The sequence below is a fragment of the Mesoplodon bidens genome (genome assembly GCF_964165515.1).
Source record: "Mesoplodon bidens genome assembly, chromosome: X".
Taxonomy (NCBI): Eukaryota; Metazoa; Chordata; class Mammalia; order Artiodactyla; family Ziphiidae; genus Mesoplodon; species Mesoplodon bidens.
In genome coordinates this window covers 46,680,343-46,697,667 of record NC_138163.1, presented here as the reverse complement: position 1 = coordinate 46,697,667, position 17,325 = coordinate 46,680,343, and the positions used below count along the sequence as shown (strand labels likewise).

Below are 17,325 nucleotides of genomic sequence, written 5' to 3'. Positions count from 1 at the left end.
TATACCAATACCTCCTTCTGAGGACTTGTGCTCTGGCACTCAGACTTTCAACCAGATGATGTAGTGCTGTATAGTTAAGGGCTGCTGCTGGCTGTGGTGTGTGTATGCGTATATGTGTAGTCTCCCTAACTCTGGTGCTTGTGATATGCCTGCATTCTCTGGAGTGCCTGCACCACCCCTCCAGAGTGTTTCCTTAAATGTTTGTGTAGTGGGCTTGAACCTGATGCAACACAATGAGAAAAACAAAATGCAGAGCATAGTCTAGGACCTCTACCTCTATAAGTAAAGGTGGTCATTAAATAATTGGCCATTTGCTTTATGTGTTAAAATAAAAGCTCTTTTGAAAAGATGACAGTGAGGTAAATTTCTGCAAAGCAATGCACATTTTTTCCCATCGACTTCTGTAGCTTAAGAGAGATGCCATGCAATTAATTTTGTTAAACATTCTTGGAAGACTTCCATTAATGCAAGTCTTCGCAGAACAGACACCATATTATTTCCTTGACATATACTTGGTAGTTTCATCTATACACATTTCTAACTCCATTGCAGAGAACTTCTATACAGCGAGTGGCCTACATAAAGGGACTGACCTGTATCAGAGCTGTAAAAACTGATGTGACACCTCACAAAACTTGTAATCACAGATGAAAACCAGGCTTTCCTTATGCATGGATTTCAGTTCTTGTGACTTTTAAAAGACAGGGATATTAGGAAAACACTTTAAAACCCAGACAAGGATATAAACAGATGCTATACACATGGTCAGGGGTTACTTCTCACTGGGGCAGGGAAAGGACGATTGATTTGTTGATATCTGGTCTACATCTTCTTGGCATCTTTTCTTCTCCACTACAAGTATTCCTCCATTCACAACAATCTAACCAAGATGAGCTCAGCTGATTATGGCCATGAAATTAAGAGGCCATTTGACATGGTGGAAAGAACACTGAGCAGGGGGATAGAATACTTGGTTCAAATCTCAGCTATGCCACTCGCAAGGGACCTTGGGAAAGTCTCTTAACCTCTCTGAAATGGCTTCTTCTAAAAGTCTTTACATTTAAAGAGAGGGAAAGAGCATTCACACGCATGGTTTATAAACCATGATATGCCACTTGGGGCTTGGATTCAACCTCCCAGGCTTGAGATTTTATGATTTTTAAATTTCTTTGCTGTCTCACTTCTCCCAGCTCCTGAGATCCCCATTGCTTTATTTTACATAAAGTTGTCAAGGTGAGGCTCTAAAGTTGGTGGCATGGCTGTTCGATAGGGAAGGAACAAGAGATTTGGGGACAGTTATTTTTTTCTTATTCAAGTTCTTTTGCCTCTGTTCGTGGGTCCCATCTATTTTAAGTATGGTCTAGGCTGGTGGTCTCCAAGTCTTTCTGATCACACACTCTTTTCAGTTAAAAAAAGTTAGAGCATGCTTTATATATATACACACTATATTATTAATGATTATATAAATTATATACATGTCCTCCTCTGCATATATATGTACCTACACATATATTATGAAATGCTCACAATAAATAGAAAATGTAAAAGGATGAGCTAAAGACGAAATAAATAGCATGTCAAATGTCCTGTTCATTGTGATGGCTTCATTGTATTATTAGTTAATATTTCAAGGCACCATATACACTTAGGGAAAGATCTTTCATTACTGAGAATGGGTATAAATCCATATTTCATTTAGTCTTCTTGATTATTCTTGCATTACTTTTTTGCTGACTTCTTGTCAGGTATGATTAGGTTGCTGTGCTTTTTACCGCACAATGAGGCTGATGGAAAAACTCATTCAAGGAGTAAGAGAAGTGTGAGCGCTGCCATTTTCATATGCTTACATTATTGGTATTATCTTCAATACATGGTTTATTTGCAGGAATCTTCTTAAGCCACTTGTCCATTTTGTGAGGGTTAATGTAGTTAGATAATATAATCCGTAAATCCGCTTAACTGTGCCCAAGGAGGTAGCAATATCTCTGGTATACACAGAGGAAAAAAAAAGTAAGGGCTCCAGGGTCAACCCTTCCACCTGTGGGCTCCCATTCTTGCCTCAGAATACCTTACAAAGCATATGCAAAAGAGGGTGCCAGTGACAGTATGTGTATTGCATATTTGAAAGGCTTAATAGTAGTGCTAATAATAGCTAATATTTAGATAGCACTTGTTGTACTACATACTGTTTTAAGCACATTACATAAATTAAATTGTTTTAATCCAAATCTTAATTTCTTTCTAGATGTTTTCAATTAAAATGGAAATAGAAGTCGTAATATTTTCTTTCACACTGATTTTACAATGGACTGATTTGCATGTGCCAACCTCCCCCTCCCCCCAAACCCACCAATTTTGGAGGCCACTGATCCAGGCTTTGAGATTTAGACTCTCTGGAGAAATGCAATGCTTCTGTAAGTACATCTCAGCCACTCTTTCCGATCTCCTGCTGCTATAATTTCACAACTGCTCATAGAGGACAGAAAACAGGGACTGGTGACACAGGAAGCAGTCCCAGGCAACTGAAGGCAGAGGGCAGTAACTGGGTGAGGAAAATGTGAATGAGGGATGGAGAGCTAGAAATGCTAGAGCCGGAGGGAGGGAAGCCGGGAAGGAGAAAGAAGGAAGTTAGAGACCAGAGAAGAATAAGGAGAGGAGAGGAGAGGAGGGTACATCTGTGGAGGGAAGATGAAGGCAGATTCTGGGAGGAGAGACTACGTCACACGTTAGCAGGCAAGATCCTCACCCATGTCTTGATATCCAATGTCTCTGACATATGGATGAGCAGGGCAGGACAAGGAAACTGAGCAGTCTCTAAAGATTTGTACATGCGACTCTTCCCCAGAGGAGAGGCCTAGGCAATTTATTCAAGCAATGCAAAGATGGGGCCATGCTTAACCTAAAGAGTATGTCTCTAGAGCTAGAACTGCAGGCAGGCCAGGCAGGGAAGGTATTTGGGCTGTGTGTGTGGTGAGTGGACATCCCTGTGACTCTCTTCAAATCACACCAGCCAGATGGCCAAGGAGGAGAGCACGGCACATTCCTGCAGGGGTGCAACTTCAGCTGTTAGGCGCTTCTAGCATCGGCAGTAAAAAGCCACAGCAAGTGATTTACGTCTGAGGCAGCTGCTAAGACACCACTCCAGAGGGTAGAACACTGTCAAAAATGGCCCTCCGTATCTCACTGCCATACTAGAAAGCACGATAAGACACTTTAGGGGCAAGGAACTGTCATGGTACAGTAACACGGGGTCTGACTTCGATCATCAGAGCTGGTGGGTTCTTTGAGATCACCCTGCCCAAACCCCTCACTCTTTTGACTGGTAAACTGGGACTCTGAGAGGGGAAAGCAGCAGCCCACTGTCATCCAGTTGGTAAAGCTCAGGCATGGCACTGAGGTCTCTGGCTACCTAAAGCAGTGCTCTTGACTCCACAGCTGCGTATTAATCTCCTCCTCCAGCTCCTTTGCTCCTCTTTAACAGAAGCCTCCCTCACTAGTACGGATAATATATTCCATAAATCCCACACTGTCCCGATATGATCAAAGAGAGGATTAAGATAACCACAAACATCTGCTGGGCTACAATTGCATCTTGACTCCGGGCAGAGACACTAACTTTTAACATTACCATCAATTATCCTTGACCCAAGCAACTATATTTAAAATACACAGGGCTCTTTGATTTTTTTACTTCCCTCCCCTACTGTCACCCAGTGGCTACTTCCCTTTGCAAACACTTTTCCTCTCCCCCCACAAGGAAGAGGAACAAGGGAAACACAAGACCATCAACTTTGCGTAAGGTTAAGAGGTTTTAAGCAAAAGGTTTGGTGGAAAGGAGGGTGAAATCAATGTCAAAAAGAAAGTTTGTGATTATCTTTCGCTCACGATTATTCATGAATGTCCGCACCTTGGAAAAAGAATGAATTGTTGGTAGTAAAACAACAGCATTTTGCTAAGTCCCTTGCATTGGTAGGCACAGAGTAAGAAGCAATCAGGCAAAAGAAGCTTTCAAGGTCAAAAACCCAGGGGAGTTAGGTAGAGCAAAATCCCAAAGCAAGCTATGGGAACCAGAGTGTGGGCAAGAGCTGGGATCCTTACAGCTAACAAGACCTAAAAAAGATATGGAAGTGACTGCCCTGGCTCTTTGCCTTCTTTTAGCAGAATGGATTCCTACCTAGACAAGAGACTCTCATCTGCTTCACAGCAACCTAAGAGCTAAGCCAGGAGAGCAGGGCTGGAACCATACCCAACCAAACTGGTTGGTTGGTTGGTCAGTCCTTCATGAAACAATATGTACTGCCTACTGTCCCTGCAGAGTCTAAGGAGACCAAATCTCTGCCCTTTAGGAATTCATAAGATAGTGGAGAGCAGATAAGTCATTAGATTGCTGTAGTTGAGCATGAGAAGAAGGATGAGAAGAGTAGATAACCTTCTATCATGGAAAGCTTCTGAGGAGGTGAAGTCTGTGTTCTGTTTTAAAGGATGGGTAAAGAGAGGCAAGTCAGCAGAAAAAGGGTAGAGCCAGTGGAAGTACATATAAAGTGGAAGAACATGTAAAGGGAGTAGCAGGTATAAAACCTGGAATGTATTAAATAACATAGCAGGTTCTGTGAACTATAAATACTTCGGTTTATGTGTAGGGTTTTGTTTTGTTTCTTTTTCCAAAGAGGGAGGCTCCTAGTGATGAGAGGTAATGTTGCAGAGGTAGTCAAGGGCCCTGTCATGGAGGACTTTGTAAGCCTGCTAGAGTTAAGATTTTATTGTGAGATCTGTGGGGAGCCATTGAGAGATTTTTAAGCAAGAGTTTTGTGATCATATTTATGTTTTGGAAAGATGATGACAGCAGAGTGGCAAATGGACGGTAAATAGTGGGACTGGGGGTTGAGAGACCAGTCTGGAGGCTATTACGGCAATTCAGGTAAGAAATTATACAGGCCTGGATTGGAGAAAAATAGGTATGGAGAAAAGTGGATGGATTTGAGCTCAATTTAAGAAGATAAATAGGGCTTCCCTGGTGGCACAGTGGTTGAGAGTCCACCTGCCGATGCAGGGCACACGGGTTCGTGCCCCGGTCTGGGAAGATCCCACATGCCGTGGAGCGGCTTGGCCCGTGAGCCATGGCCGCTGAGCCTCTGCGTTCGGAGCCTGTGCTCTGCAACGGGAGAGGCCACAACAGTGAGAGGTCCGTGTACCGCAAAAAAAAAATAAATAAATAAAAGAAGATAAATAGATGGGATTTGATGATGAATTGGAGGTAGAGAAAAGCAAGAGAAGACAAGACTGACTCCTGGGTTTCTGGCTTGAGCAATGGAGTGCTTGGTGGGGCTGAGATGGGGAAGACATAGGTAGGACTTAGGAAGGAACATGTCTGGTGGGAGTTGCTGGTTGAATTCTGTGTGATGCCTGTTTGTGGTGCCAGTGAAACTGCAAGCAGAGATATCCAGCGAGAAACTGATAATGCTGATCCGAAGCTATGGAGAAAGGTCTGAACTAGAGATAGAGACTGAATATCTATCATCGTATGGATGGTAGCTGATATCTCTGGAATATATGAAACCACCCTGGGAGAGGCCTACAGTGAGAAGAGAAGTAGGATGAGGATAGAACGCTGGGAAGTCCCAATCAGCATAGGAAAGAACCAGGAGAGAAGAGCACGATGAAATCCAAGGGAATCAAGAGTTGCAGGAAACAAGGGGGTGTCTCGTGCAGCAAAGTCAAAGGAGATAAGAATGAAAAATGTCCATTGTTTTTGGCGACAGGAAGGTTAGCGGTGACCAGCGTTAGCAGTGAGGCCAGCCTTCAGAGGGGCAAGACACCTGATCGCAGGCAGCTGGAGCAAGGCCCGGCCACCCAAGGAAGTCATGCACATTATGAGCTTTTGCTTTGGAACTGGCTAAGGACAGTGGCTGGTCAGGGCACCCAGAGAGAAGGAAAAGATGTTTTACCGGAATTGCCTAATTCAGGAGAAAATGGAACAACCTCTGGGTACTCTCGGTAGCCATGGCGCCAGTCAGCTGACACAGGGAATGCCAGCTGTTGGCAGGAGGAGAGCAAATTGAAGGGCTGGTGGTGAATGCATCTGGGCTCTCGAATTCATGGGAAACACACTTTGTGACAGAGAAGCAGCAGGATGCAGGCAGGAGATAAGGATTAAGAAACCTGGGCTGTTTCTCGTGAAACTCATCTAGTCTCATAAACTCTCTAGCTAGGACATAGCTTCCACAGCCATAAAACAGGGGCCAACAGCCCTTACCTAGGTGGGGAATCCAAACATTCCCTTAAAACAGGGAAAACTCTGAAATGCTATTAAGGAATAGTAGACTCAGAACAAAACAAGCAGTCCTGCCTGCTCCCAACTCAGACAAACACCCGCCGGTCATGCAGAGACAGCTTTCAAATCCAGTAGGGAAAAGAGGGCAAGGGATGGAAATGTCAAGCTACAACAATTTGATCAATCCAATGGCAGAAGAAAAAAAAAATACCAGGGAAGAGAATAACTCAAAAGAATGTTTTTTCCAGATAATGACACTTACCCCCAAGAAAGAAAGCTTGAAGTCAAACATTAAATCCAAATTTAAATGTCCCGGGACGGGGGAGAAACACCTTTATTTAGCATTACTAGGCAAGTCATATTTTAAAGTTGCCATTCTCCTAAAGTAGGCTAAAATAAGGTTTAGCCACTGACAGGCTAGTGACCTTGGGCAAATCACTTATCAGTTTATTTGTTGCATACACATAATGATACAGACCCTGGGAAAAGATGCTTTGGAAAACACAGAGCAGTGCAGCAATGCTAGGCAAGGGCTTTTTACCAGGTATGGCATGCCTTCGAGAAATCAGTTTGAGATGGCTTAAGCCCAAAAGGGTTGGATCACAGTTGCGCAGGAGTGCTAGGTGTTGTGTAAATGTCTTAATCAGTTCAAGAGGCCTTTGGCAAAGGAAAAATACACACTGCCCAGCAAGCTATGTGCTTGATGTCTCCCCAAGGCAGGAGGCAGGCCCTGCAAAGGGCTGCAGCATATCTCAGGGGTGAACCAATGTTCCGTTCCCCTCCCAGCTCGCAGAGCTGGAGAGGAACAGCTTGAAATCCAAAAGGGGCCCTCTTCTCAGCTAAGGAAAACAGTCTCAAATCTTTCTGACATCTGCACAAAAGGGGTACTGAGGGGCTGCCCTGCAGGGTCAACAGTGCTGGGTCCAGTTTAAACAATCCTGCTTGGCCCTGGGAACGCGGGAGGGTAGGGAAGATGAGTAAAAAGGACCTAGCTGTGTGGGCAGCTTCAAGCATCCATGTGCACAGGATCGGCCCCATGTGCACTGGCCTCCTGATCTACTTGGGAAATAGGACATTCCTGCTCTTGACTCATGAAATACAGCTTGGTCTGGTTCACAAACCTTGACAAGCATTCCCAGAAACTTCAGGCTTCACAAATAAAGTTTTAGGAGCATAGTTGGCTGGTTGGACACCGAGTCTTTTAAATATTGACGAAAAAAATCTGTGCGGTGATATTCTATTTTTCTCCATCCCACGCCCCTTCAACCACTCATGTTTTCAAAGGAGAAGCCAGATTAGGGCTCCAGATGTTTGGAATCCAAATGAGAGCTCCTCACAGAGGAAATCTACCGCCTTCTATCTTCAAAGATCAAAATCTCAGCCAGGGGTGAAACAATGAGGTCATCATAGGCATGTTTCCCTGGTGTAGGACTGACCTCTGTTCAGAATATATAAGAATTTCTAGTTTTAAAGGCTCCCCAGCCCCACAAACAGTTCAGAGTTGTTTCTCAGTTCCCTGGCTGCAGGGTCTCTCACGCTCCATCAGGAAATGCCCTTTTGTGTCGAACTTCAAATCTCATCTGCTTCCACTTGGGCCATTTTTACTTGCTGTATCTTTGCAGGGGTAAAGTAAATCAATAAGAATCACCCCTTAGGAAAGTGGGGAGAGGATATGTCCAGGAAATTCATGGAGGAAATACAAACCTGCAATGAATATGTGAAAAGATGCTTAAACTTACATGTAGTCTGTGAATTGAGATGATTTTCACCCATATTAACAAAAAATATCAAGTGATGGCAAGGGTATAGAAACATGGGCACTCTTGGACAAAAAAGCTGATGTAAATAAATTCGAATAGATACTCTGTGGGGTAATTGGTCATTGGCTTTTAAAATTAAAAATGCTCATTATCCTTACATCTGGTAATTCGGATCCTTAGCATCTACACTAGAAATGAGCACAAGGAGGACTGTTCAAGGATTTCTACTGTAGCACTTCCATTTTTTAAAATAGCAAAAATTTGGAAACAACCTATGTGTTCATCAAAAGGGAAATGGCTAGATTAAACTTCGGGGTGGAGGAAAAGATCTTAAGGACATATTATGTGACCAAACCAACCAACCAAAAAAGGCATAGAATATATACTTATGATTATAGTTTGGGAAAAAAAAAACCCAGAAAATGAAACTATTGTTATACGTATTCATACATATCTTTGATCATGCACAGAAAAAGACCAGAAAGACAATAGTGGGACTGAGAGAACATCAAGGGAGACTTTTGCATTGTCTGTGTTGCTTGCTGTTATTTAAGAACATATTCATATATCTGTTGTAGAATTATATTTTTCTAAAGTGTTTCCTAGATATAGATCAGAGGAAGAACGTGGGCTTCGGTGGCTGTAGTGAACACGACTTCCCTGGGAGACAGCAGTGGGTAAAGTAAATAGACGAGAAATCAAAAGACCCAGGTAATAGCCTGAATCTGTCATCAATTTGCTGTGTGACCCGGGAAGTCATTTTCCCTCTCAGAGACTGTTTCCTCTACCATCTGTGGATAAGATGAGAAGCTCACGAAGATACCTTCGCTTTCTAATATTATATGATTCCCTAAGTCTGTGCCTTTAATGTACAATATGTCTGGTCCCTTTTGATGAAGCGATGGCCTTTTACACTTTTCCTTCAAATTCTGGCATAGTTTGACATTTCACTGTACTGCAAATGGAAGATAATGAAAGAGGAGGTGGAGCGGTCACTCTGTTCCCTGTTCGGCTATGTTTTTAAGGGTTTGGTTGACCTATTTATGCTACCTTCCTTTGACAATGTAAGCTCTTAGGCTTGTTTGAATGTGATGAGAGTGCAAATACTATTCTGCAAGTCGGAAGATCTCAATTCTACAGGGTGGCCATAAATTTTGAAAACGTAGATTGGATTTTATTTTTTTTTATGGATTGATCCCCCTCCCTTGAATACTTTTGCTGAGTTATACTAAAGATGCAGGTTTCTTCAGTGCAAATCAAAAATACAAATCATCTGGGGCAACACACCACATATGCATATACGAAGATTGATAGAAATGCTGTATCAAGGCACTGTGTTCATTGCAATTTGCACAACAATTTGAACTGGGCATGGCTATTAAAGGACAATACATTGAATAAAATCACTTAATGCTTTGAAACATGTCCTATGCCTTAATATAATATCTATAAATCATTATTTATGTATAGTCACCTATATTTCTGGACTTTATGGCTACCCTGTACCCTTGATTTTGGATGAAGCACATCCCTAGTCTGTAGATAACGATTGGACCACTTGTCCCCCAGAGTGGTAGGGAAGAGCCTACCTATAAATGAGCTATGAAAATTGACGTGCATCTACAAACATATCATAATCTGATTCTGCACAACTTAATTGCCTTTTGGAAATACCCCAGATGAAACCTTGAGGAAACTTTGGTATTGAGTCAATGAAAGAAACCTCTTCCCGGTCCGTCAGAGACTTTGACTAATCTAGTTCTGCCTGTCATTAGTCAGCAAAGCTCCTTCCAGCTGGTCTTCATCACTTTGCTTGTTCCATGAGGTCATAAGAGTAAATTCTAAGCAGTTTAATTCCTAAGAAAACACACACACTTCAGATATCGGCTCCTGTGACTATCTGTCTTTCAACAATGAAGGAAGCAACTTACTCGGGCTCCTTTCTCAGGAGAGCATTTACAGCCCCCAATGCAGTCTTGGCCTCCACATGGCTTTCCATAGGGCTTCTTCTGTCCCTATTAAAAACAAGAAAAAAGAAAAAAGTTAGTGATCCATGTGAAGCAAGAAGCAATGCTGCCCAGGGAGCATACCCCTTAGCCACACTCCTCCTAACCAAATAAATCAGAGCAGCTTAATCATCTCACTTGGCGGTGTCATGAGTCACATGAAATAAAAAGTCATCTTAAGCTAGCACCCTTTTAGGTCAGGTCTATACCTCACTATATAGCCAGTTTGGTAGCTGGTTGGGGAACTGTGACTTAAATCTCCCCCCACAGGTAGAAATTCCAGCCACAAAATACAAGAGCATTTCTTTACATGGGGCTGGAAATAGACTCTAGCTGTATCCCCGAGCCCCGCTGGACTTATACATTTGCACTCAATGAGAAAGCAGCAGCTGTAGCAGAGAACTTGAGAGAAATTCAAGTGCCAGAAATGTAATGATAGGTGAAAATAGCCACCCTGTACTCTGCCCTCAGAATTGTTCTCCTCAGGGTCCCACTTTCAGCACAGCATTCAAACCCCTGTGCCCAGTTAGTCAGATCCAAGTTTCTCAGGTGATACTGTACACTATTCCCTAAACTCTCCAATCCAACTTCCTTTTCCCTTCTCTGCTTTTTTTTTTGGGGGGGGCGCGCTGCGTGGCCTGCAGGATCCTAGTTCCCCAACCAGGGAATGAACCAGGGCCCCGGCAATGAAAGCGCCGAATCTTTATCCCTGGACTGCCAGGGAACTCCCACCTTCTCTGTTTTATGATGATGATTATGACAAGCTGAATTTCTCCAGAGCCCCCCGCATGACCTGACATGTGCTGACCCTCTCCAACCTGTTCTCCTCACTCTCTCCCTGGCTCACTCTGCTTCAATCACACTGGTATTCACTCTATTCTTTAAACACTTAAGCCTGTTCCTGCCTCAGGGCCTTTGCCCCAGCTGTTACTTCTGCCTGGAATGCTCTTCCCCTAGATGTTTTTGATCGCTGGCCTCTTTTTATCACCCTAGTCTCAGTTCAATTGTCTGTTCTCAGAGAGGCCTTTCCTGACCACTCAACCTAAAGTGGCCCCCAGTTACTTCCAATCATGGCACTATGTTACCTTTTCAACATTAAACATTCTGTCTCCCCCCATTAGAATGTAAGCTCCATGTAAGTAGGGACCTTATCTGTGCTGTCCAACACTGCATCCCCAATGTCTAAAACAGTGGATGGCATGTGAGAAATGCTTGATGACCTCACAGAGCTGGGATCTGAACACAGGTCTAACTCCCAAGCCTTGACCTTAACCCTTATGCCTTAGTGTTTTCTGTCTCAATGCAGACTCAAAAGTGAGGAAACTGTCATTCTGACCCTACCCACCTTGGAAAAAAGGCAACACATAAATTCTAACTATTATCTGTAATAAGAACTTTATCTCTGGGATGGATTTAGTATCATCGAACTTTTTTTGTTTAATGTTGGCTGTTTTGTTCAAAAGAGAAAGGCATATTTATGAGCCAGCCTCACACTTAATCATTCTTGCCTCTTTGTACTGTGAACCTTTTCCTAATTCCCAGGGAGCACTGTGAATTTCCCAGATGCTCTCTTATCTCTTTAGACATTCCCACAACCCTTTATCACCACAACACCTCGGTAATAAGGTAGTGATGGCAGAGCTATGACAAAATATTGCTATTTTAGATTCCAAACACCTTCCTGATATGAAAGATATTTTATCTATCTTATATGCCTTTGACATGGTAAGTGCTTTTGTACACTTTCCAGTTTGCCCTCCACTTTATGGTATACAGGACAGGCAAGTTTTCATAAGGGTGAGCTCAAGAGGTGCTGTGGAAGGTGAAAGCTGGGGGCTGGAATGGAATAGAGAACAGGGAGGCAGAGCAACATCGAATTTAATCCTCACCCGTGCTGTGCCCCCTTGGTCTAATGTTGAGTGCTATATTTCTCAGGATAATGGATAATTTCTATTTTCTTTTCCATATAGTCCTGTATTTTCCAGCAGTCTTCAATGAACATGTATAATTAGTAAGGAGAAAAAACCCAGTCTGTTTCCAGATGATAAATTCACCACCTTCAAGGGAGAGGACTCAACAGGCGTTGCCAAAGTGGTACCTGTTTGGAGCTATGGCCTAATTCGAAACAATGCTCTTTAGGTGTCCCATAATATGTGTCCATCATGGACCAAAAGTTTCCAGATCTCTAGCGTGGAGCAAGGAGGCTGGAGGCAGGGAGCTGGATAAGACAGGGGGAAAAAATCCCAATAACAGGAGCTGAACAAAAATATAAGGAGCACAGGCTAAGGTTTCTTGGGAACTTGGCATAACAAGGAGGCAAAGACACCCAGCTAACAGACAGGAAGCCATCACTGTCTTCTGTCACTGAGGAAAGTAACCAGAGAAGCCCCACTGGCCACAAGGCAATTTCCTGTAATGCTGGCCCTGGCAGTTCCCCCAGGAGTCTTCAATTACGCTGGGCGGGGGGAGGGCAGGGATAAAAGGAGTGGCTTCCAGGGAACATGGCAAGACCAAGAACAGAGGAAGTCTCTGCCCTATCCTGGCTGGTCTGGGGACACGCCAACCGTTGCTAAACCAGGCCACATCACTGGTGTCATTCCCACCCTGGAATGCTTTCTCCCTTCCATGTATATGTATGCAATGCATATCCAGTGGTTAGGACTCTGTGCTTCCACTGCAGGGGTCCTGGGTTCGATCTGGGGAACTAAGATCCTGCAAACCCCACAGTGTGGCCAAAAAAAAAAAAGCACTTATTATGCCATAATTGTATTGCAAAGAAAAAACAAAAGTCGTTCATAATGAAACAATATGTATTTTAATATGTAAATGCTCATACATGGCTCTATTAGATGTAGGGACATCGCTGGTGGCGCAGCGGTTAAGAATCCACCTGCCAATGCAGGGGACATGGGTTGGAGCCCTAGTCCGGGAAGATCCCATATGCCGCAGAGCATGCATGCATGGTGCGTGCATGTGCCACAACTACTGAGCCTGGGCTCTAGAGCCCATGAGCCACAACTACTGAGCCCGCATGCCACAACTACTGAAGCCTGCGCACCTAGAGCCCGTGCTCCACAACAAGAGAAGCCTGCCTACCACAACAAAGAGTAGCCCCTGCTCACAACTAGAGAACGCCCGCATGCAGCAACGAAGACCCAACACAGCCAAAAATAAATAAAATAAATAAGTGAATTAATTTAAAAAAAGAAGATGTAATGAAGTCATCAGAGGCTAGCAGCTTGAGGCAGAATCACCAGGAATGCTACAGTCTGCTGAAGCAGAATGATTCTGGAATGTGGTATTGCTGACTCAAGTACCACAGATGGAGTTGCTGTTAGTGCAGTGATTCTCTGAAATGGTGAATAACTCATGGTAAAGCTCTGTTTTAACAGTGTCAGATTTCTTCAAAACACCTTTCACACCAAATCTCATTTGATTTTCTACCACAAATTTGACATAGGTGTTTTAGAGGTACAGGTATATGTAGCGACATACACACATACACGATATTACAATGTTTTCTTTATATCTTCACCTATCCCCCTAGACAGTAAGTTCCTCTGAGGTGATGTTGGTTTGTTCACTATAAAGCAAATCAGTTTAAACCCTCTAAGCCTCAATTTCCTCAACTATAAAATAGGGATAATAATATTTTAGTTCATTGGGTTTTGGGAGGTTAAAGATAATGCCCCTAGCAAAGTGCTTGCCACATATAGTATGCTCAATATATGTTAGCTGGTATTATCTATAACTATAGCATCTAGTACTGTGCCTGCCTACTAGGTGATCACTGGATGACTGATTTGCATTTTAAAGATGAGGAAATGAAGGCTCAGCTGTTAGTGACTTCCTCACCATAGGAAGTTAAGTATCAGAGTTGGGATAAGAAACCAGCTATCCTCTCTCTGCCTTGTTTTTTTTTTTTCCCACTAAACCCACTGCCACCAATTCCAGGGATCAGCTTGAAATTGGGAAGTCAGGAAAAGAAAGATGAGTGTTGAGAGGTGTCTTTTTTTTTCTTTCTTTCTTTTTTTTTTCTTTTTTTTTGCGGTATGCGGGCCTCTCACTGTTGTGGCCTCTCCCACTGCAGAGCACAGGCTCCGGACGCACAGGCCCAGTGGCCATGGCTCACGGACCCAGCCGCTCCACAGCATGTGGGATCTTCCCGGACCAGGGCACGAACCCATGTCCCCTGCATCGGCAGGCGGACTCTCAACCACTGCGCCACCAGGGAAGCCCTGGGAGGTGTCTTTTTATTCTTTTGCCTTTTTTATCAAGATGGGTTTACTGACTTTACCATAACTTGCATTGTTTGTACACTTACCATAACTTGCATCATTTGTACACTTTGTAAACAACCGTCCTATAGATATAATTCTCACAACTACTTTTGAAACAAAGAAAATTTATATATAAATTTTCTAGATTAAAAAAGAAATTAAACCTGAGTCTCAGAGTTGGTATTACTTGGCAGTTACGTGACAAAGTGAAGACTCAAAGCCAGGGCCTTTCTTTTCAGTGCACAGGTAAACTTCTAAAAAGAAAAATAATACAAGATGCTGAGGTGCCCTTTTACAATCTTCATTCCCTGCTGGTTGCCACAGGGTCCAAAAACCAAGAGAGGCCTCTTTGGCTGGATCAGAACTAGTCCTAGGGCCACATTCATAATAATGGGTACCACTCATGGAGCATCTGCTATGTGCCTGGCTAAGTACTTCACTTTTGCTATATCACAGAACTGTCCCAATTGCACTGTGTGGTAGGCACTATTACCACTATCATTTCACAGATGAGAAAACTGAAGCTTAAAGGGGTTTACTAGTTTGCCTACTCAAGGTCATACAGCTAGGGAGTGGCACAAATTCAAACCCCAGTTTGACTCAAAATCTTAGCGCCCTTTCATTAAGCCTGGCCCCCTGTAGCACCATCCTAGGTTTCTGTACTTTGTGCTAATAATACAGAGAGTCTGGCTTCACTTTGAGCAATTCCAAAACAAAACCTATTCATTGAAATTTAAACACACACACACACACTAAACCAACCTTAGTCTTCTCCCATGTTTAATGTGCATTTGCCTTTTAAGAACAGTTCCCTATGAGTTTATGAATGAAAGGCCCTGGGAAGAGAAGAAATGGATCTGTAGGAGCTGGCTCCCTACCAGGTGAGACTTGTCACCCACACTTTATTTTAAGGATGAAGCTTACACCAGACATTGATGAGTAGTTCAGAAAGGCATTTCCCTCTGTCTGTCCAACTGTGTTCACACACGTACACAAATGCAACAGATGGGCTCAGGGGGTGGGGAGAGGAACAAGCATTTTGGATTTCACTTGGAGAAGCCCTAGCCAGCCAGAATGAACCAGGGCCTGAGGGTATGTACTGTCCAGCTAGACCTTAAAGTGAATTCACCAAGCAAATGTTTAAGACACACAAACATAAAAACTAAATCTTGTCCATAATGTTCTTAGAACAGCATTTCTGAAGGATATATGAGAAAAATATGTGAGAAAGAGACTGGGAGAAAGTGAGGAATCTTTGAGCTTTAAAGCTGGAAGGGGCCTGAGGACCAGAGGTCACACAGTTCACATGTAGTTAGGGTAGCCAGTTTTAACAAATAAAAATCCAGGATGCTGAGTTAAATTTGAACTTCAGAAAAACAGTAAGTATATCCCAATTAGCATATTTTCTTATAAGTATGTCCCAAATTAGCATAAATATGTTCCATGCAATATTTGGGACATACTTACACTAAAAATCTGTTTGTTGTTTACCTGTAATTCAAATTTAACTGGGCATCTTATATTTTATCCGGAAATCCTACAAGTAGCATCATGACACACTTGTGTGACAAGTTCAGATGTGAGGAGTGTCAAAAGTAATTGTTAGTAATAACATTTTAAAGTACAAACTCTGCAACTTACTTTTAAACATATTAAGAGGGTATTCACGTTTCTTTCTGTAATTGAGTCACTCTTACTTATTTGCCTTCTAATATGGTTTCTAAAGGAGGAAGGAAAGGTACAGTTATCACTAACATTGGAAGGATTAGATTCATTCATTTACTCAACAAATGTGTATTGTGTGCCTGCTGTGTATGAAGCACTGTGCTAGGTGCTGGGGGTAGGATGATAAAAAAAATTGAATATGACTTTTTCATGAAAGTTCATAGTAGTTTTATTCCTAATAATCCCAAAGTGAGAAGAGCCCAGACTTCAATCAATAGGTATGTAGATAAACAAACTGTGGTATATTTGTACAATGGAATACTACTCATGAATAAAAAAAATGAACAAAGTATTGATACATGTAACTGCATGGATGAATCTCACAGATACTGTGTTAAGTGAAAGAAGCCAGGCACGTAAGTGCATATTCAGTATGAATCCGCTTATACGAAGCTCTAGAATAGGCAAAGCGAATATATGATGATAGAAATCAGTGGTTACCTCTGCAGGGTTGTGAGAGTGAGGTTGACTGGGGGCATGAGTACTTCCTGGGATAATGGATATGTTCTATATCTTGTTTGGACAGATGTTTATGAGTGTACACATTTGTCAAAACTCATGAAACTGCACATGTATAATCAGCACATTTTATTGTCTGTAAAATATAATTTGATTGGGCTTCCCTGGTGGCGCAGTGGTTAAGAGTCCGCCTGCTGATGCAGGGGACATGGGTTCATGCGCTGGTCCAGGAAGATCCCACATGCCGCAGAGCGGCTGGGCCCATGAGCCATGGCCTCTGAGCCTGCCCGTCCGGAGCCTGTGCTCCACAATGGGAGAGGCCACAACAGTGAGAGGCCTGCATACCGAAAAAAAAAAGTATATATGTATATGTATATATATATATATATATATATATATATATATATATATATAATTTGATTAAAAAGTAAGCATAGTACTTGCCATCATGGAGCTGATATTCTCATATGGGATACAGATAAATACTTACACAAATATTTGAAGAATAATCATTGTGCAAAGTGTGATGGAGAAAACCAGGATACTCTGAAAGTTTACAATGTTCATGTCATTAAGATATAAGCACTACTTCTTCATTCAACAAAGATTTACTGAGTGCCTACTCTGTGCCAGGCACTGGATTATGCCCTGGGAGTACCCTGTTAGACAAAATAGAGTTGCTCCTTTGCTCTATGTTCTTGTACAGGAGACAGATGTTGGAAGAGTAAATAATAATCTTTTAATTATAATTGTGCTATACGATACAAAGGAGACCAATGGAAGGATATGAGAACATACAACAGGGACACTTGGCCTCCTTGATG

General features: G+C 42.6%; 1 protein-coding gene across 1 annotated transcript in view; it reads right to left on the bottom strand.

The window, feature by feature from the left end:
* COL4A6 (collagen type IV alpha 6 chain) overlaps positions 1 to 17,325 on the bottom strand; it is a gene marked incomplete at its 5' end in the record, with an annotated part of 288,532 nt that overhangs the window by 152,017 nt on the left and 119,190 nt on the right. Inside the window, one exon of the mRNA XM_081223006.1 lies at positions 9,963 to 10,046. Coding sequence (XP_081079132.1) covers positions 9,963 to 10,046 — 84 coding nt within the window. The remainder of the gene's footprint in view (positions 1 to 9,962; positions 10,047 to 17,325) is intronic.